General features: G+C 48.7%; 1 protein-coding gene across 1 annotated transcript in view; it reads right to left on the reverse strand.

Moving 5' to 3' along the window:
• The window catches only part of LOC311361992 (ryanodine receptor 3), a gene marked incomplete at both ends in the record, with an annotated part of 123932 nt that overhangs the window by 29350 nt on the left and 71783 nt on the right, over positions 1-22799 (reverse strand). The window contains 21 exon segments of the mRNA XM_084481786.1: positions 24-99; positions 233-295; positions 661-807; positions 1124-1213; positions 1571-1649; positions 2078-2241; positions 3293-3433; positions 3625-3715; positions 5518-5738; positions 6296-6465; positions 7514-7634; positions 8038-8146; positions 8495-8681; positions 9106-9241; positions 9913-10016; positions 11333-11465; positions 12295-12409; positions 12758-13031; positions 19264-19398; positions 20500-20602; positions 22381-22581. Coding sequence (XP_084337912.1) covers positions 24-99; positions 233-295; positions 661-807; positions 1124-1213; positions 1571-1649; positions 2078-2241; positions 3293-3433; positions 3625-3715; positions 5518-5738; positions 6296-6465; positions 7514-7634; positions 8038-8146; positions 8495-8681; positions 9106-9241; positions 9913-10016; positions 11333-11465; positions 12295-12409; positions 12758-13031; positions 19264-19398; positions 20500-20602; positions 22381-22581 — 2860 coding nt within the window.

Consider the following 22799-nt stretch of genomic DNA (forward strand, 5'->3'; position numbering starts at 1 on the left):
GATCAACCCCACTGGGGAATCACCTTTGCTTCCAAGGTCAGTCTTTTTCTTCTTTGCCCAGATGTTATGATAATTTTCCGCCAGCACATCCACCATGCCCTTGGGAAACGCATACACAGTGTCACACCGTCATTACCATGATTATGGATGCATGGGATAACCATAATGAACATAGCCTAAAGAGATAGATATATAGATACAACTCATCAGCTGAACATATAGAGATAATCACCTGCAGGTCTCTGGACAGCACCACGTTGCTTGTGTCTATTGGACTTGGGTTGAAACCGTTTGCCTGTAAATGTTCCAAACATAAAAATGCATGTTCAGTAAGTGGATTATTTCACAGAATTGCTGTCAGTTATTTTCTTTGTCTTCTCGTTAGCCTCATAGCATAATTGCCTAAGTCATATTTTGGCAAAATTGTGATATCTAACGTAACTCTACTCTCCAAACACTGCTGATTGGCTGTATCCTAAGCCAATCAAAGTGTTTTTCACATTCCATAAGCACTATCTGCCTGAGTCATCTATTTGACTCAGGCATTTTTTAGATACAAGATGAATCTTAAAATATGACTTAGGCAATGATGCTATGAGGCTAACGAATACACTGTTAAAGGACGCCGGTCAATTTCGGCGTTGTTAGCAATCTTCCAACCTGGGATGCCTGGGAGATTTTGCGCATCTTCTCGCTCTCCCTCTGTTGAGACATGCTCTCTCCATCCTTGGAGCGGTCCACCACCCAGCCCATGGCCAGCATGGTCCTGAGGGTCTCTCTGATGGGCCAGCGGTAGATGTCCTTCTCCTGGGGTCAGGAGATGAGGACCGTATTAGCCATCGTGCATTATATTTAAAACAATTTTAATTTGGGACATAAACTGATTTATTACGTCAAAATGGTAGATAAACACCAACCATAATTGTGTTAATTTTCCTTCTTATTGACCCATGTTAAAATGTTTCTATAATTTTTTATAGAAATCAATATATTTGTCTACAATTCTACATTTAATTTCTTCTCTGAATATTGATCTTGCAGAATCCTGCACAATCCAGCTTTGATGTCATTCTTGTTTCCTATTCCACACTTCTTCTATGGAGGACATTTCCTCTCACTGCACCTTCTCTGTCAGGCCCTTGTACATCCTGAGCTGGGGGTGAGTCTTGGCCTTCTCATCCACACACTCTCCATACTTCCAACCCAGCAACACCTGGAGGGGACCCGAGGGGAAGGGGGTTGCAGTTTAACATTTGAACCACCAGAGGGTGTATCATGCTATGGGATTTGACAACCAAAGGAAACGACCAAATAACTGATGCCACAAACAATCTTTGGACTTTATGCACACACACACACACACACACACACACACACACACACACACACACACACACACACACATACACACACACACAAACACACAAAGTGCACATCCTTACAATATTACAACAATTTGGAATCTTGAAACATTTCCACTTCTACAAATATTTATCACATCTATAAACGTCAGCATTTCTGTTTTATATATTCCATTAACAGAGAAAGTTAAACTGGATTCAAAACTAACCTTTTCGGCCGACCATTTATCATGGGAATGCTCAGCATACTTGTTGGCAAAGTACTCCAGCTTCTCGGGGAGCGATATGCTAGGAAAGGTAAACGTGTGACATTTAAACCCCAAGGCTACATGACTCCACCCTAGCAGGCTGGAAATCCAAGTGAGGCTCCAGAACCACAAGACATTCAATCAAACTAATAAAGTCTACAGCACTTAAAGAAGAGTTACTGCTGTGTTGCTCTCGTCATACCAAAGGGGGATGATATACACACACGCAGGCACGCACTCACACACACACACAAACACACTCATATGCACACACGCACACCACACGTAAGTACGCAGGCACGCACACACAAACACACACAGACACACACAGACACACGCACATATATGTGCAAGCAAACACACGCACACACACACACACACACACACACACACACACACACACACACGTACACACACACACGTCGCACACACACACACACACACGTGTATGATTTAAATGGGACCTACTTGGAGGTATTGATCGGCTTGGGGTCAAAGTTGCCGTGGGCGTCGACGGAGGCGGGCTTCTCCAGGTTGGTGCTGATGGAGGCGTCCACGTAGTCGGGGGGGAGGGCCCCTGAGATGGCGCTGAGGCAGGGCATGGCCATCTTGAACAGCTCAGAGTCGTACTTCTATGCAGAAAATGAATGAGGTAAGTAGCGGGTAAGTAGCAGCCAAAAGGTCTACATGTAGATCAACCCATTGATCTACATGTAGGGTATATCAATATAGGGTATAGGGTATATACCTGTATATCAATTCATTCACTGCAAAATATATACATTTATTTATCAGAATCAATGTGAATTGAAGGACCAAATCTAAGTCCAGCCTTCAACACTTCTGTATACAATTTAAGAGAGAGACTTTGATTTTTTTTTTTGCGATCTGCATCCATGGGAAACTGTAGCGCCGCACAGGAATTGAAAGCGCTGATGTCGAGAGAACGGGAGTATTGAGGGATTCCGGGTTCCCTGCAGAGACCAGGGACATACGCGGGTTCCTCTTAAGAGAGCTGGGCCCCTAAAGCACCCCAGGCTCGGATCAATGAGGGGGGGGGTTAATATTGATGTTTTCTAGCTCCCTCTCGGCACCGCCTCGCTCTCACCAACGTGCATTAAACGGATTGTGCCGCACCTACCAATCTTTGTTAGGAGGACATCTCAGCGCAGCGTGTAGGAGGGCGCCGCCCGCTAACGTTAGCGTTGCTAGGTAGCCATGTCGGAAAGGGCGATATCAATTTGAGACTCAACCGACATTCACAACGTGCAAGTTGTGTCGGTGTGTCAGACAGAAATAAAAATATATATTTCACTGCTTATGGCATAATATAAATTAAATTGAATTAAATAAAAAATGTTCAATCTAACTTAATCATGTTCTTTCAATGGAATTACCCACTCGGATGAAGCTTTCGGGACAAGGCAGTGAGACAAAAAGTATTCACCAGTCAAATTCAATACAATACTACGAGTCCCCATTCAAGGACAACCCCAGAAGAGGGCCCCGCGACCCGTGGGTCGGCCTCAACCCCACTAGTCTGCACACTCTGTGATCAGAGCGGAGAGCACTTCATTAAACCTGCCCCCTGTCCGCCTCTGATGGCTTAACAGGCACCTCCCCCCCCGCCGCCCCGATGCTCTCCCAGCCTCGTTTGCTAGAGAGAAGGCATGAACTCCTCACCCTCTGGGACAGCGAATCAAACACGCCCCAGAAGATCTTCTTGGTGAGCAGCAGCTCTTCGTCCGAGGCCATTCCGTAGCTGCCCCAGCCCGACGGCAGGCAGTAGTACTTCCAGTTCTGCTCGTAGTGATTGGTCAGCAGCTGGGAGTTGGGGGGGGGGGGGGGGGGGGGAGGGCAAAGGTCAACACGTTCAGAGTCAAAGACACTCGCTGGTATTCATTTAGTAATGTGTCATTTGACACACAAAAAGAGAGAGAGACATACGGATCAGATATTAGTGTGTGTGTGTGTGTGTGTGTGTGTGTGTGTGTGTGTGTGTAGATAGGGCCCACCCTGAGAGGCATCTTGCAGTACTCAGTCAGCAAGGGCACGTCAAACACCAGCCTCCTCAGCAGCTGCTGCAGCATGGAGGGGCGGAGGTATCTGTAAGGTGACCAATACAGGGAGAGTAAGATGTAGAATTAACCAGAGAGGGAGAGTATGATGTAAGGGATAATGTATAGAACGCCGGTCATTATTGGGAAATAAGCCCCGACAGAGAGAACCGGACACTGATGCGAAGCGGCGGTGTCTTTCTTCGCCCTGAAGGGGCTTATTTTAGATAATGACCGGCAACGTTCTATCCCGCTTATTACACGCTCACTTGCCAAAACGAGGTAGGATGTAGGATATTATATAAAGAGACAGTAGGATGGGGGAGAACCAATCAAGAGACAGTAGGATGTATGAGAACCAATAGAGAGACAGTAGGATGTGGGTGAACCAATTTAAACACCAGGATGTAGGAGAACCAATAGAGAGAGAGTAGGATGTGAGAGAACCAATAGAGAGACAGTATGATGGGGGAGAACCAATAGGCGTGTTTCAGATCGTCTGCATTTGAGTGCATGCATGCTCGAGACTTGAGAAGATCCACCTGAACTAGTCAGAAAGACGTCAAGTTCCCAGCACGTCAAGTCGGACACAGGTGCACTTCTCGCAGTTTGAACAAGCATAGTTTGGGAGAGGGCACGCCTCTTTGAAAGGAGTTGTCATTTCTGGGAAATTTCACGTGGTAATTCCAACCAACCAGGGCAACGTTTTGATATGTTGAGGGGAGTGTCTTATGTCCTCATTTATTTTAGACCATAATGCACAGAAAAGCAGACGGGGGGAGCTCCTGCGAGTTTTTAAAGCCATGTGACATCGCATAGGGCAGTTATCACCAGCATTTGTGACGTTTTTATCCCAGAATGCATTATGTTATGCAAGGCAACACAACGCATGCTTGATCTGAAACATGCCTATTAGAGAGACATTAGGATGGGGGAGCACCAATAGAGAGACAGTAGAATAGGGGAGAACCAATAGAGAGACAGTAGGAAAGCTGACAGCGGCCTCTTCACACACAAACCAATTTGGCCTCAGTCTCGTCTGATGGCATTTAACGACGGGGCTATTATTAGCACAATAAGAGGCCCTTGAGCGTGCTAACCTGACATTAGGAATGGGATATAATAAAATCCTCCCATGTTGTTCCTACTCCCGGAACAGCAATGCTGTTTCTATTCTTAGCTTAGCACTTCGGGAGCTTTCTCGGAAAGCCGGAAAATATTTTGAGAGAAAATCCTTTGCGGGAGATGTTGTAATGCGTATTCATAAAGCAGGCGCTCTACACGGTGTAGATTCAAAACCTTGACAAAGACAAAACACTTTCTACAAGAACGTTGGCATCCGGACAAGATATCTTTAGTGTACAAGTGTCGGCCGCGTCAACGTTCGCTGTTCACCAACAGATCCCCAACCGCAGGCGACACGATCGCTCAAAACAAACACAAGATGAGAGCTCATCTGCCTTCAGACGACACAGCACCGCACACCGAGACACCCACGCGCGGGGGGGTGTCTCTGTAGGGGGTGCTGGGTGGTTGGGTCGATCATGAGTGGGCGGCAATGTGGCTCAGGAGGTAAAGCGGGGGTCGGCTGGTAACCGGGAGGTTGCTAGTTTCGATCCCCGGATCCACCAGTGTCCCCGAGCAAGGCACCTAACCCTAACTGCTCCCGACGATCTGGGCGACGCCTTGCCGGGTTTGACGCCGCCGTCGGTGTGTGAATGTGTGCATGAATGGGTGAACGTTGTGGCCATATTGTAAAGCGCTTTGAGTGGCCACTGGTTAGGAAAAGCGCTACATGAATGCAGTCGATTCCAAGGTCGCGCGCGTCGCCGGCTAAACGCAGCTGCGTACTTGCAGACGGCCAGCAGGCACTCCTCGATGGCGTCGCGCTGGGCCTTGGTGAGCGAGCGGCCCTTGGACAGGCGGTAGACGGTGTGCAGGGTGGAGTCCACCAGCGCGGCGTAGTGCTCGGTGCCGGCGAAGAGCGGGGCGCAGCGGGTGAGCAGCGGCAGCATGGCCGAGCCGATGTAGCGGTTCATGGCCAGCGCCGACTCGCTGGTCCGGAGGCCCTCCTGCAGAGAGAGCGAGAGGGCGGAGGAAGGGTGGAGGTCAGGAGGACTGGGGGAGGTGGGGGCGCGGTGGGGATTTGGGATGCTTTTTGATTTGGGATGCATGTGTCATGTTGCAGCCGTCAGACATCCATGTTTGATTGGTTTGGATCAATGCAGTTGGATAGAATATATTAGGATCCATGTAGAATTTAGAACTTGTTTTCAGAAAAATGTAATGGAACAATAGGTTCAGGAATGTCAATGCACACATACACACACACACACACACACACACACACACAAAGGCTTATTCATTCGCTCACTTATCCAGAAAACATAGATACAGCCTCTTTCCAACTCATCCACTGCTCCATCCTTAAAGTCGCATCTTCTGCACCCGTCACTTTTGAAAGTTAATAAAACACGGCAGAACTCGTGGCTCCTATAAAATCCCGTCTATGAGGTACTGGCCGTGATACAGAGCCAGGATCACTGGGATCTGTAGGTGAAGTCATCATGGGAGGGGGGTGGAGGATGGGAAGGGGGGGGGGGGTGGGGTGTTGGGGGTTGCTACGCACCGCGTCCAGGAAGGCGGAGGCTCGGAGGTCGGGCAGGAAGCCCACCTCCAGCAGGTGGAGGAGGAAGCCCTGCTCCTCCACGCCGTACACCCGGTCCAGGAACAGCACCATGGGCGCCTTGTGGTCGGGCTGGAAGCAGGCCGACATGTCCGGCTCAGTGACCGACCCATCTTGGGGGAGGGGTGGGGGGGGGGGCGGAGGGGTGAAAGAGAGCAGATGAAAGAACTGAACACTTTATAATACAGTTTATTTTCCACTTCATACATTTTATTATTCCCTGCTTTGGCTTTCAGCCAGCATTGTATCCGAGCCGCATACCAACAAGGAGAAGCTGAAATGTTAATAAACGGTTATGTTCCAACACTTAATCTCCGTCTCCCTCCGCCCATCAGACCCCAACCGCATTACAACCGAGACGAACAACCCAAGAGCCCAAAGGACTCCTCCTCCTCCTGCTTGGGACTGGTGACTGGGCTGGGGGGCTCGGTGGGCTGGGGGGACCGGGGGGCTGGTGGGCTGGGCGAGACGGGGGGCTCGGGGGGGGGGATGCACGGTGGGCTCGGGGGGGACAGGGGGACGCACGTTGTTCAGAAAGCAGCCTTTCTGAACAACGTGGGGTCCGTTCTGATCACGGGACTCGTGTGTAATCGTTAGGCGAGGCGCCACGGCGTGCAGGCAACAAATGTTGCGTCCCGCCTCGCGGCCCGCCGCTCCTCCCCCCCCGCCCGCTCTCCGCCCGCGACGGAGATCACAGGCGTGACGGCGGTGGAGCTGGCGAGCGCGGGAGGTGAATTTGAGCGTGTCTATTACAGGCGTGCCTCGCTCTAATGCAGATCGATGAATAGAGCAGCACCAAATAACCTACCGGCTCGTGAGATGATTACTTTTATTCTGAGCGCTGGGGCCTGAAAAAAAACGGCGGGAGCGCTGAATAACAACGACAACAAAAAATGGGCATGAGCGCTGTGGAGCTAAATGGATGACCTCGAGCCCGGCTCTGAATGTCGGAGCATTCCGTCCTTTCAGCAGCTGTCGATGTTCACCGTTCTGAATGCAAATTCCACATCGGTGGCCGGTGGGAGTGTGATCACGCCTCCGACGAAGGGTTGTTGTTGGTTGAAACGCCTTGGAAAAGCCTGGCAACGCAGTGCAGGACGGTAGTCACACACAAACAGACAAACACACACACACGCGCGCGCGCGCGGGGGGACAGGGTACCTTTGTTGACGACGGGCATCTTGAGCGGGATGCTGATGATGCCCACCAGGTCCTCAGTTGGCACCAGGGAGCGCAGGATGGCTCGTATCCGCAGAGCCTCCCCTTTGCCCTTGTTGATCAACTGGAGGAGAACACACACACACGAGTCAAAGGGAGATGGGTGAGTGGGAGTGTAGAACAAAAACAACAAGATATCGCAGTCAGAGCTGTAGCCAGGGTTAGAAGAATAGTGAGGGGGGGGGGGGGGTTATGCTTGGCTCGCGCACCACTCACCAACAGATGTCACACACGGCGACCACAAGGTAACACGTCTCAACTGAATTAAGCGTTTACTCATCTCGGACTCTGAGAAGTTCTCAACTGCTGATTTTGTATACAGTTGTATTTAGTTTCTAATTTTAATTTTGTCGCAAGAAAAATGACAGAGGTCCGGACCTCGGTGACCTTACAGCCGTCTACGGCCATGATGGCGGTACGGTGGGTCTCCTGTGTGGGTCCCGTGGTTGCAGGAGGACGTTACTCACGTGCATCTCCGGAGCGCATCGGCCCAGCAGGTCGATCAGGGCCGAGTAGAAGGACATGATGGCGTTCCCCATGTGCACCACCTCCTCTTCGTCCTCGCCGTCCGCCGACCTGTCGGAACGCACGGGAGAGCGTTGAGAGCGAACCAGGGGACCCCTCAAGCTGCGGTCACACCAAAGATGAAGGCACAGCGCCAATCCATACAAAGGAGGAGAAAGTCATTGTTGCCGTTCGCGGACTCCCGGAGCTCTATATCTATGTTATATTATATAATATATAATATCACAGCCAAAAGCTGTGTGCGCCTTCAGATCTCTGGTACTTCCTCAACAGGTAAAGACTTGTAGTGCTGTTTATCTCGGCCACGGTGGAGATTGCGTTGACAGAAAGAAACGTTGTTGTACACAAGAGAGCCCCTCCTCCTCCACTATGTTTCAAAAGGCCCGGTCCTGGTCTTACGCGTCGGAGCTGATCCCGTGCACGGAGCCGGGCAGGTCCAGGGCAGGGGTCTCGGAGATCTTGATGGCCTCCTTCATGGCGGCCAGCAGGCCGTTGCCCCCCTCCCCCCGCAGGGCGGGGCCGAAGCACTCGGGCCGTCGGATCAGCAGCTTCACCACCACGTTGGAGTTCTCCTCCACGCTCTCGCCTGGGGCACGTGCGCAGACGTGGAGATACACACACACACACACACACACACACACATACATAGAAACAAGCACACACACACACACACACACAAACACACACACACATACACACATTCACATTCGTACACATACTCAGTCACAGACACATGAACACACACACAAACACACACACACACACACACATAGATACACACACACACACACACACACACATGCATAGATACACACAAACACACACACACACACACACACACACACACACACACAAACACACACACACACACACACACACAGTCACAGTTATAGTAACATACATGTATTGTGTGGCACATAATGCAGTAAACGTATTTGTCAAAAGTCTCGCATTTCCTTTCAGATAGACAACAAGGTCGTTGCTCGAAGGTCAAGAGGCCGAGTCTTTACCGTTGACAAAGACGGCGAAACGCAGGAAGGAGAGGTAGCGCTCCCCCTCGATGGGGTTCCAGCCGATGTCCGGGTAGCCTTTAGCCAGCAGCATGGGACAGCTCTGGAGACCGCACCCGGCCAGGTAGGTGACCACCTGCGGAGAATACACAATGCAGCATAATAACAACAGGAACAACAGAGCTTAATGGCCGCCTCCGCTTTGGATTCACCATTCATTAGCTATCATGTTGGCAGTAATGGTTTTTGGGTAATTTTTCAGTAATTAATCATGAAATGATTAGCCTTTTTGGGAAGGCATTGTTGTGATTAAAACGACCACAGGGTTTCTCATGGGAGACGTGGCAAAACAAAGCTTTTATTAGCCTTGGCTACAGTACGTTTCGGTTGATTTTACAGAACCACAAGAACTCTCAAAAGGACGCAGTATCGCCAACCAAACATAGGGGGCGATGGATCTAACACCATCCAGCTCTCCATTAGGATCTTCACAGGTCTCCACAGGAAATACATCTCAATGTTACCACTGCAGCCAATCGTTGCTTAGAGTCAGAGTCAAACAGCGTAGGTAACAGTGTGAGCTGGGAACACAGACGGGGAGAGAGAGAGAGAGAGAGAGAGAGAGAGAGAGAGAGAGAGAGAGAGACAGACAGACACTGAGAGAGTGAGACACAGAGAGGGAGACACTGAGAGAGAAAAACAGCTCAGAGACACTGAGAGAGAGAGACAGAGAGGGGGATAGTAAGAGAGAGAGAGGGTGAGAAGGAGAGAGAGAGTGCGCTTGGTTTTAATTCGACTGCACTGCACCTTGTCAAGATCGGGCTCCTCCAGGGCGAGGGCCAGACCATTGTTGTCCATGACAGACGAGGCGGCGACGTCCAGCGGAGTGGAGCCACGCATGGAGGGGGAGGCTGCAACACACACACACACACACACACACACACACGCACACACGCACGCGCACACACACACACACACACACACCCGAGCACACAAACACACACACACCGAGCACACAAACACACACACACAAGCACACAAACACACACACAGACAAAAATACACACACACACAAACGAAAACATACACACAAACAAAAACACAAGCACACACACACACAAGCGCACACACACACACACACACACACGCGCAGTTGAGTGTTTAAGTGTTGAGTGTTTTCCAGATTTAAATGTTTCCATTGTAATCATCATCACAGTTTCTGTATGCTTGTCATTAAGGTTGCTCAGTGGCTGCTTAGTATTCCATGAACACACACAGACAGGCATGTTTTACACTACCAACCAGAAGGGGGCACTGTTTCCTAATCCCACTGGGTGGTTCGTTAATGTGCAACTGTCAAAAGAAAATTTATAATAAAAAATATATTGAATTAACAATTCTCTATATATATATATATATATATATATATATATATATATATAGAAGTATAGAAGTAAGTATAAGTATATATCGTATTAGTATAGAAGTCTTTAGACACACAAAGAGAGACATATATAGGTGTGTGTGTGTTGTGTGTTGTGTATCAGCATCATCATCTCAGTGGTTTACCAGTGACGACACAACTTCCAATAAAAGAGATGACTCACTCTTGCTCAATCCCCTTTCTAATGGATTCCAATGAAACACTTTCCGATCCTTTACTTAAAAATACCCCCACAAAGCTTTGCTGACACGCGGGGACGCACGCTCGCATTAGCGCACACACTCCCAGGTGTTGGACTAATATATGTGGCCCCACAGCTCAAGAACTGGTCCTTGGGTCCCAGTGGGACACATTCGTAACCCATATTAATGAGAGTGCTGTCAGGGCGTTTAGAGTCCCTTCCTCCTCCCTCTCTTTAATTCTTCCCTGTAGCTAGTTTCCCGGGTACGCACCCCGAGGCAGCGTTTGAAATAGCGTGACAGCCTCAGAACAGAGGCCGGCTCGCTGCACAACAGCAGAACAAACAAACACTAGCAGATAATAACATGATATTATAGGATCTAATAGATATAGTTATATAGTTGAAGGTTGTGGTTTGAGGGTTTAGAATCAATGATGTTGAATCTATGGTCCCGCCGCCCGCTTGAGACCGGGGGGGGTGAGGTCAGCGGTGGTCTCCGGGCCTTGTTGTGTTACTGTTGCTAATTGTAGCGAGGGAGGGAGGGATGGGAGGACGTGGAGGAGGCCATGGGGGCTCAGGGAGCCCCTCTAGTCGCTACCCACCCAGGCCCACGCTGCTGTTCTCCAGCAGGTAGCTCAGGTGGTCGAACATGGCCTTCTGGTTCTGCCGGCTGATCCGACAGAAGTAGCAGAGGAAGCGGCAGCAGCTGGCCACCATCTTGGGGAAGGCGATCTCCTGCAGAGGGCGAGAGAGAGAGAGACAGAGAGAGAGAGGAGAATCAGCGCTGAGGGATGGAGGGAAAGGTGGGTAGAAAAACATTAGAAGATTACTAAAGAAAGGCAGAAAGAAGGAAGGAAAGGAAGAAAAGAACGAGATACAATTACAGAAAGAGAGAAAGAAGGAAGGACTGAAGCAGAAAGGGAAGAAAGAAAGGAAAGAACGAGATACAAATACAGAAAGAGAGAAAGAAGTGGAGAAGGAAGGAAGGAATAAAAGAAAGGAACAAGAGAAAGAAAGAGAGAGAAAGATAAAAGGAAAGAAAGAATGACAGTAACACAAAGGACATTGCAAAATATCCAGCGTACAGCAATGTTGTTTTTCAATCCAAGGGGACACAGAGTTCAGGCAAATGCCTGTTTATCCTCCTCCAGGCTGGTTGCTATAAATTCCCCTCGTCCGTCCACACGCTGTCTTTCTTAATTAGCGTCTGAAGGGGACTGACACCGCCACACACACAAACAGCCCCCGCTCCGCCCTCTCTCTCCACCATCCAGATTTCTGCAACCCGGACACACAGAGGAAGACTTCCACCTCCCGGGACCCTCGTCTTCATTAGAGAACTCTCGCCCGGGAGACACAGCGCTCCGCATGCGGAGGATGATCACGCAGACGGAAAAAAAAATCGAAACTCAAGAGATCTGGGACACTGGAAAAAGCATCTCTAGGGAGCCAATGATGTACTGTGTGTGTGTGTGTGTGTGTGTGTGTGTGTGTGTGTGTTCCATTCATGAAGGCCTGTTCCTCGGCCAATCGGCAGGGGAGAACAGTTGGTGGGCAGAGCTACCTGTGACTTGTCTCCTCCCAGCACGTTGACCATGACCTCCATGACGGTCTCGTGCATGCCCAGCACCCTCATCAGGTTGGGGTGTTGGTAGAAAACCTTGTTGTTCATGATGTCACTGGAGGCACGAGACAAAGACGGATGCGATTTTCAACACAACACACAAGGTCAAACAAGGTTAATGTTTTAGCCTCCAATGAACATATCAATTCATTCATAGTCCTACGTTTCTGTTTAGGTGTGCTGCCACACGACCAGTCAATACATTAATAAATGAATAACGTTTTATTGATCCATCAAAGTTTTTTGTCAAATGCACCAAAAGACAAGCAAAACTTTGGGTTTTTTTCTTTTTTGAATCACCCCGATCCGATTTTAGCAGCAGCAGCCCTGAAACCAAACGAAGAACCAACCGACCGAGTTATGAACCCGGAGAGAACCGGCTAGGAGCGGAAGCGGCCCGTACCCGAGTCCGTCGATCATGAGCTTCTCCTCCTCCTTGCCCATGCGCACGGACAGCAGTGAGCGGATCTGGCCGAGCGAGGCCAGCAGGTTGATGGTGTCCTGCACCGACACGCCGCTGATGGTGTAGCTCTTGCGCATGGCGCCCAGCAGCTCGCCGATGCTGTCGTACTGCCGCCGCAGCAGGCTGAACATCTTACGCACCAGCTCCGGGTCCTGGATCTGACACTCCTGGGCCCAGCACACCATGGTCTGAGAGATGAGCTCCTTCAGGTTGGCTGAGGAACACAGTCAGAGAACCACAGTCAGAGAACCACAGTCAGAGAACCACAGTCAGAGAACCACAGTCAGAGAACCACAGGGAGGGAAACACAGTGAGGGAAACACAGGGAGGGAACCGCAGTCAGAGAATTACAGTCAGAGAACCAGTCAGAGAACCAGTCAGAGAACCACAGTCAGAGCACAGGGAGGGAACCACAGTCAGAGAACCAGTCAGAGAACCACAATCAAAAAACTGTCTTCCCTGTACTTTCTGCTGTACCCACATTTCCCGTCTGGGATTAATAATATTTATATTAACTTTGATAAAATACCTAAATAAATAATATATTTATTTATATCTGAAATGGTTATAGACCAAGAGTGGGGGGTTCATGAGGAAGAGGCCGCATGATATGGATTGTCAGAAGGGACTGGATTATTTCTACATTTTCTCTGGGTTCAACATGTTCAGTTAGAGGGGTGATATTTAACAATTAGTCGCCTGATAACACTTTTTGCCAGGATTTATTTGTTTTTATAGCGGTTTATTTGTTTTTATTAGTGTGACGAGACGAGCGTCACGCGCGCTAAAACAATATCCCGAGTTTGTGATCTCAATCATGGGATATTGCCCAATATCCCGAGACAGCAAACCAATCCAATTGTGCCATCTTAGGAGGTTCACGTGTAGCATATAATAATATGCATTATCCATCATACAGCTAGGTGGACACTCCCACTTGTGATGTCACTAAAACGGCTCCTAATGTCTAATCACACTCCCACCTGGTGGCTTAATATCACCCCTTTGATGAGCTTGCTTGGTTTGTGTGTGTGCAGGAAAGGAAACAACAGAAAGGGGAACCACAGTCAGTAGACCCAGAGAGGTGTTTAATGGGTGTATCAGTTGTCACCGCTGAACAACAGTCAAGCTGCTGCTGGGCTGATACAACAGCTTTACTTATGGAGCTCATCTTCTATGCATGCAATTCAGTGGGAAAATACTGTTGTTTTCGTCTCTTTTTGGTAATGTAGTAATATTTTCTAGTAATATGTGCCATAATCCCCGGGTGGATTTGACAGGGTTAGCAACATGATTATATTCTTCTCTGTAGTGGATTTTTTTTGTTTTATGTCATTGCAGTTGCACCATAGTTATGGTCCATGTAGGCAAACATCTAAAAGTTGCCACCTATTAACCATCTTAATCACAAACTGTGAACATCATTAAAAGAAACCAATCCATTAATCCATTATATTTATTTATTTATTTTCCTTTATTTTCATTGTATTGTTAAGCACTTTGTATTGCAATTGAGCAAAAAAGGTGCTATGTAAATATGTGTATTGATTGATGATTGATTGATTAATCCATCTGAACAACTGACTTGGTTGATAGCTCCCCATCTGTACTCTTCCTAAAGATGAAACTTTCAATGTTGAAACTCTATATGTATTAACTGCAAAGTCTATTTCCCCTCAGTCGTAACATTGGCCCGCTGAACACACTGAACCCAAGGCTCTCTGCTTCCCACTGCAGCAGTGACTGCAGTATTGTGGATCTTCTGGTGTAGACTAGAGATGGTTGAATCCATTCCAAACACAATGACTGGAATACTCTATGAGGTCAAGCTGTGTTGAACCTTTATTTATCCATGTGGGCAGGTTGCCTTGACAATGTGTAATGATATAATCTCAATCAATATAATGAAACACTCTCTAAGTTGTATGAGGCATCGAGAACCATCTGTTTTGCTTAACTATATGGCGAACGTGTGACATCATATGATGACATGATTGCAAACACAATTACCATAGGATAAGGTGTCAGAGGTAGACTGGCCTTCAAAGAGCTCCCTCCTTTGTCATGTCGTGTTTTATAGCTTTGCCTTTCAACAAGATAACATCTGCAGAGGTGACACTTACTGCTGTAGCCTCAATCTATAGGCCATTTCACGGCCATTGCCACCTGTCAGGCCCATATCCTCACACACACACACACACACATACACATGCATGCATGCACACACACATACACACGCATGCGTGCACACACACATAGGCACACACATTTGCACCCGCACAAACGCGCTCACACGCGCACACACGCCCACACATGCCAACACACAGCTACTAGATCACAGTTAAACGTTTCAGTTGACCGAGTACTACCAGTACAACTCATCCTTAAAGCCAATTAAAAACACACTATGTATTTCAAAAACGCACTCAGCAATGCAATAAAAGCGAGCTTTGACAATAACTTAACAAGGAGCTCCTTAAAGCCATTGAAGAGGAGCCAAACCTAAAGCCGGCGCGCTCGTTTCATTCATCTCTGCATCCCCGCCTCAGAATGGGCGCTAATGAGTTGTATGTGAACAATGAGCCATTGTCCCGCTAAAGAAAACACACACGCTCCTCGGAGCTCATTCACGAGGAAAAAGGCACTTGTGCATCTTCAGTGGAGCGGAAGAAAGATGAACACTCTGACATCAGAAAAAAAAGGAGGAAAGGAAAAAGAAATGACTATCTGGGTATTAATAGCACCGTACGGTATTCTGCTTCTGCGGCTAAACTGAGACATTTCTTTGGACAGCTCATATGTGGGTTACCCTTAAGGCTTCGTTAAACCTCGATCAATAGGCCGCCCGACTGTGTGTGTGTGTGTGTGTGTGTGTGTGTGTGTGTGTGTGTGTATGTGTGTGTGTCTGTGTCTGAAGTGTGTGTATACCGAAGTGTCTGTGTGAGAAGAACAGTAGGAGCCCTGAGTGAGACACATCAATTTGAAGAGGCAGAGCCATGCCATTGATTTCCCTGTTGACTTCAAAGTGCCCCAGTTTGCGCCCCCTGGTGTCTGCTTATGTGACCGCACGTGTTGATGGGAACTCTTCAAAGGATCTGGTCCGTGGGAGCGCTCAATCAACGCGAGCTGAGGCTGTGTATTGTGAGGCGCTAGCATGTGAGTGAGTGATACAGTACGATATAGGTAGAGAGAGAGAGAAAGAGAGAGAGAGAGAGAGAGAGAGAGAGAGAGAGGAGAGAGAGAGAGAGAGAGATTGAGAGAGAGAGAGAGAGAGAGAGAATCATCAGGTTATTGATCAGGAGGTCACAGGCCAGCCATGTTCTGAAATGAGACCACATTCCTCCTTCTGAGCCAGTAGGCGACCACACACACACACGCATACACACACACACACACACACACACACACACACACACACACACACACACACACACGCACGCGCACACCCACATCTCTTTGAATGATTTCCCCCACCAACGTCATACGCTCCGACAAATCTTGAGTCTTGAGTGTGATAAAACGGCAAATGCTAAACCACTCGTAGCATGTACGGTGCACACATGCACACACACACACACACACACACACACACACACACACACACACTTGTACTAAGGTTGAGAGAGCAGTCTCTAGCAATATATGCTATACCCCTTTATCAGCGGTGCGTGACAATCTATTGCCCCACTCGTATCTGGTATCGCACATTAACCACGCTGCCTTTGAGTAATGGCAATGGCCATGGTGCCTATTGTATCTTTGAGTGCTCCTGGGGTCCCAGAAGATGTGATGGAAAGGAGACGCCTCTTCCACGGCATGGTGAATAATCTGACAGGGCTGGGAAGGCTTGTCTCCTGGCGGAGCCATGCTAGAGGTAAATAACACCTCGACAATAGCTGCCCATTGGCTGCTGTTATGGCGCCAATTAGCCAAAAAAGGAAAGGGAAGTGCCAAGGTACATGATGAAATGAACACACTGGAATGTGAAGGACACACACAATCGCAACCGCACACACACAACCGCACGCACGTGTACACATAGCCACTCACAGACGCACGCGCACACACACACACACACACACACACACACACACAGAGGAGGCGATCGCTCAGATAAAATCCATTCCTCCAATAAATCAATTGAAAAACTTGGAATCAAACCCTCCTCTGGTGGACACCTCAGCGAGAGCAGGAGTGGATGTGATACAACCCGAGCCTTGGCTGCCAGCACCAACCGAGCCACCAATCAATCAGCCCTCACCCAGCAGCACCCAGCCAGCCTGCAGTCAGAGAGACTGCCCCCCCCCCCCCCCCCCCCCCCCCATCCGTCCGCCCCCCCCCGAGGGTTCTCTCATAACGTGTGATGAGGTCTGTGGCTTGGGGGTCTCAGTGAAGCTCCCTCCTCTCTTTGTGGTGAGATTGCCTTTTTGCTGCCGTGCCGCCGCCCCCCCCACCCCCGCCCCCTCCCCCAGCATGCACCTCAGCCATCAGAATGCACACCTGAAAATGATCTCCTGCTCTACCTGCGGCCCGCGTCGCTCGCTTCCAAGAAGGGAACAAAAAAAAGAACAATAAGACAGTGGCAAGAGATGGGGTTATGTGTGGATTCAGTGTGACGGCAAGATGGGTATTTTTGGCATGCCTCTGAGTGCCATTTTGAAAAAGTGGAGGTTTTTTCGATTGAGCACTTTTCTAAATGGAGCCTCTAAACACCGCTCTGTCTGTCATGGTCATCGAATGGCCGATTAGGCTTGCGACTGGTCTGTGGTCACATTGTGTGTGTGGAGGACAGGGGCGGTCCGCTGACGGTACGTACATTGCAGTCGCCATCTCAACTCGAGGTCAGGAGAAGGTAGGGCCTTCGTCGGCGACAGATGACATATCAATTGTATATCGTTAGCCTCATAATAATACTCATATATAACTCATAATTGCCTAAATCCTATTTTGGCCAAATTGTCTCACTAACTCTACCCTCCTTACACTGCTGATTAACTGTGCCTCATTGGCTATATCCTAAGTCAATCAGAGTGGTCTCTGCCTAAGTCATCTATTTGACTTAGGCATTTTTGACGCTAAATACAAGATGAACCTTAGAATAGGACTCAGGCCATTATGCCATGAAGCTAACGATACGCGGCTCAATTACATCCGTCCTTGCGCTGGCGGTGAGCGGCACTTGAGCGTGAACCGAGCGGCGTCTGGACGCATCACCTCGGTGTTATCGCCATCTGTTTGTGAATGAGAATCTCCTTTGTGGTTCAAACGGGGTGTGCGTGTGTGTGAATGCATGTGCCGTCGCGCGTGTGTTCCCCAGGGGCCCGGGTCTAATCAGGTGAAGAATCTGGACGTTCTAGCCTCTGTGCTGTTTTTTTTTGCGCTCCGCTCTCTCCTGTCAGCCTGACCTGGAACACGCCTCCTCGGCCGTGACTCACCGCGGCACCGGCACACACACATACACACACACACACACAGACACACACACACACGCTCCCTGGCATTTCCATAATGAAATTGAAAACAGATATTAAATTGGAAAAAGGAACTGAACGACATGACATGACATGCGGGCGGCGCGGCACTGCTAGAGAATAAGAGCGAGAGACAGGGAGGGAGAGAGAGAGAGCGATAGAGAGAGAGAGAAAGAGAGAGAGAGAGTGGCACAGAAGGCAGTTATTTGCTTTTTTAACATCCTCCAATTTCCATTTTTGTGGTCAGCACTTGGAGTGGCATGTGATGTATCATACGTGATAGATAACGTTTGATTAATCAATTGATTATGACAGAGAGAGAAAGAAAGAAAAATAAAGAAATGTAAAGTGAGAGAGAGAGAGAGAGAGAGAGAGAGAGAGAGAGAGAGAGAGAGAGAAACAGAGAGCGAGACAGAGAGCAAACAGCGATAGAAAGCGAGACAGAGACAGACACAGAGGAGAGGAGAGGAGGCCAGTGAAAGGGCTTCAACTGCCAACAAGTAGTGAAGGATAACATGGGATGAAGAGGAGTGTAGGTGGCACAGAGGGCAGCTTTCTCTCAGAGCTGAACTAGCCAGACGCCTCCCAGTAGGTCTGGGATTACCACTTCAACACGACCCAGTGCTGTTATAGCCACTAGCTCAGCTTCAACACAACTATGAACGCTGTTTCACTGTTGTGTTAAGGGAATCAGAAAACATAACTAATCAGAGTGTCCCTGGGGACAAATTAGAGCTCATTTCCAGCAGGTCAGGTTAAGATGAAAAAAGAACGAGGGGAAAGTATTAATAATTCATTTTTTGGTTATTAGCTTTAATTTCATTTCCACGCCGTATTCTACGGTGTTTATCCTTAGTATTAATAAGCATGCATAATGCCCACACTAATACTCACACACATACACGCACATACATTTCATGGCTACCTAACAGTAGCACTAGCGTGAATGCTGAGCCGTTATGGGGAGCTCCTTACATGGTGCCGTTTCCTGCATCTCTGCCGGCTCCTTCTCTGCCTTCTGCTGCTGCCCTTTGATTTTCTGAACGAGGGCCAGAAGGCGACCTTTAATGGACGTATCCAGGGCCTCATCCTCTTCCTCCATCGGGATTCCTTTATGCACAGACACACACACGTGAACGCACACACACAGACAGACACACACGCAGACAAAAGTGCACGTGTAAAAACATACGCACACCCACGCACATGTGAAAAAGACACACACACACACACACACACACAGACAGCACGCACAAATTAATACACACACACACACACACACACACACAAACACATGCACACACACACACACACACACACACAGAAGAAACAAGCACATACAACAGGGACAATCTTATTAAAAACTATAAACAATAACTGCAGACAGTAACTGCCTTGCGTTGGCTATGACGATGATCATATATATATATATACTGTATATGAATATATATATATATATAATATGAATCCATCTCTTCTACTCTGTACTCTGCGGGGCACCAGAGCAGATGAGGGCCAAGCGGAGAGACCGGTCGTATCTCCGTTCACCCGGAGGGACTCCAGCGATTCAATTATTTATCAAAACATCAGGATGTCTGGCCCATCTGCAGCGGCACCCACCTCCCCACACCTCAGAGTGACACACACACACACACACACATGCACACACACAGACAGACAGACATGTATGCACGCACACACGTGCATGCACGCATTCACACACACACACGCACTCACGCATGCACACACACATACGCACACACACACACACACACACACACACACACACACACACACACACACACAGAAACACTGTCACCGAAATCAGGGGCCTGACAAAAATGACAATGACGCAAGAAGTTGTCACTATTTCCACTGCACTTAATTGAGAGTGAAACACTCAAACCCTTTGAAGGGGAGCACATTAAAAGACACACAAATCATATCACACAGCTGTCGGCCAAGACATCATTCATGGTATTATTATAATTTGCAGCTGCTCCCACTGACAAACAAAACAGAACAAAAACAGCATTGGAGTGCGTGTCAATTTTGCATTCATGCTAGAACAGATTAAGCAGATTAAACCAGCTCGCCTCCTCCTCAGACCTGACCATGAGACAACTGAGTCTTAGTTTGGTAACAAAGCATTGGGTGACTCCAGCCAGGGAGGAGGGCCCTGGGCCATGAGCTGTGATCTGATTGGCTCACCGCAGTGGAGGCGGAGCTCGTTGTGGAAGTCATACAGCTCCTCCTGGATCTCCTCCGGACATGGGCAGTCCTCCCCCGTGCTGAAGTTCAGCAGCATGTTGATCTGGGACACACACACACACACACACACACACACACACACCACACATGCAACCACATGCGCACACGTATACAAAACAAACACGTCCAGACCCACAAAAAAAACGCAAAAGCCATTGTTATGTATTAGATGATCAGATAGATAGATCATAATAACATAATAACAGAGACACACAGCCCTGGTGGAGCCCGTCACGCCGGGTGACTCAAGGCCACCACGACACACCGTTACATCCGTACAGTGGCCGTGAACCACCCGACTTCATCACCAGATGAGACCCTGCCGGCGTGTGTGTGTGGGTGTGTGCGGGTGTGTGTGTGTGTGTGTGTGTGTGTGTGTGTGTGTGTGTGTGTGTGTGTGTGTGTAAACCTCTGAATGTTTGTGTGTTTGCCAAAGATGAAAATCTGGATTTATTTACACGCAAACGCAAAGGCATGTTTGCTCTCACACGCATACACGCACACACAAACATACACACAAACATACACACGGGGGGGGGGGGGGGGCTTTGGGGAACACTTAACGAGATAAAGAGAGAGATTGACAAAAGCCCACTCAGATTTGTTCTGGGCCAGTGGCGGTATGTGCTGCCTTCAAATGAGCAAAGAAAATGACGCAAAACCCAAGGGAAGTTAAAGGGGTGGGAAAACAATGACCCATGTATGTGGAAAATGACCAAAGTCACTTCAAATATATCTCCACTAAGCCCTTCACACTGTCACGCCATTTAAAGGTATTGAGGCCCCAGGCTTCGATTTGTGTGCATGCATTTGTGATTTGTCTGTGCATATGCTAGTGTGTGTGTTAGAGAGGGAAAGAGGGAGCGAGGAAGAGATGGAGAGAGGGAGAGAGGGACAGATTGAGAGAGGGATGTATATATTGTGACGATTCCTCCCTCCGGGTTGTCGACAATATATATTGTTGACTATATATATATATAGAGAGAGAGAGAGAGAGAGAGAGAGAGAGAGAGAGAGAGAGAGAGAGAGAGAGAGAGAGTAGCAATAGTGTTTGTCATGACCTAAAGGGCTTCAGTAAATGTATCGCTCTCTCTCTCTCTCTCTCTCTCTCTCTCTCTCTCTCCCCCCCCCCCCTCCCTCCCCTCTCCTGGCCTGATCTCCCTCCATTCCATCATTGTGTATGTTGATGTGACAACCATAGTCGGCACTATAGGTTGGACGGCCTTAATGAGGTTAACTGCAGCAGATGTTTGGTCTCCGTTGCCACGGTGAGGCGGGAGGAGAACTGGGCAGGGGTTCAAAAACACAGCCCTTCACTGAGTTATGGGATGGGGACAGCTAATGGGCAAAAACTGCTAGCCTCTGTCCTTCTAGCGCCGTGATTCTACTACGGGGACGAATCAGGGCGATCCTTAATCTTCCGCATTACCTAAAAGACACGGGCGGCGGTCCCGCTTTGGACAGTCAATCACTCACCGCGGTGAAATTGGGATTTAAGAGTAACAATTACTTTTCACTTTAGCTGCAGTTCTGTCTTTGAGAACATTTGCATGAGAGCCGCAACAGACGATATTTGTGCTTCCACTTTTGATTTAAGTTTAGGCCCGTTTCCCCCTTGTTCCCCCTACTCACAACTCAATTCCCTGATTGTTATTCGGTGAATTGAGTTGTGAGTAAATGCTGTGCCGCAATCCAATGCAATCCAACCGTTTGTGAGCGTTTAGCTCCCGCTTCATCTGCGATTCTCCCCCCCACCCCGCTGCATTGAGTCCACCGCCAAACCGTGCAATCTGCTGCTCTCTTTCCACGGCGCCGTCTCACCTGCTCCTGCGGGGGCGAGCGGAACTCTTTGGTCTTCCTGGCGGTGACGGCAGCGGACATGTTGAGCGCCAGCATCAGCTCGTTGTAGCGGAACTTCTGGTTGTGCTGCAACTTGGAGACAAAGTGGTCGGAGAAGGAGGCGATGGCCTCGATACGGTGCTTCAGCTCGCAGTCGCAGAAGTAGTGCAGCAGCTCGCAGATCTGCCGTGGGGGAACACGTACACACGCGTCATAACACGTACACAGGGGCAAATGCACACATACACACGCGTCATAACATGTACACACGCATCATGACACGTACACACGCATCATAACACATACACACCCATCATAACGCACACACAGGGGCAAATACACATGCATGAACATGCATACACAGGGGCAAATACACATGCATGAACATGCATACACAGGGG

Source organism: Micromesistius poutassou, assembly GCF_964030765.1.
Source record: "Micromesistius poutassou genome assembly, chromosome: 17".
NCBI lineage: Eukaryota > Metazoa > Chordata > Actinopteri > Gadiformes > Gadidae > Micromesistius > Micromesistius poutassou.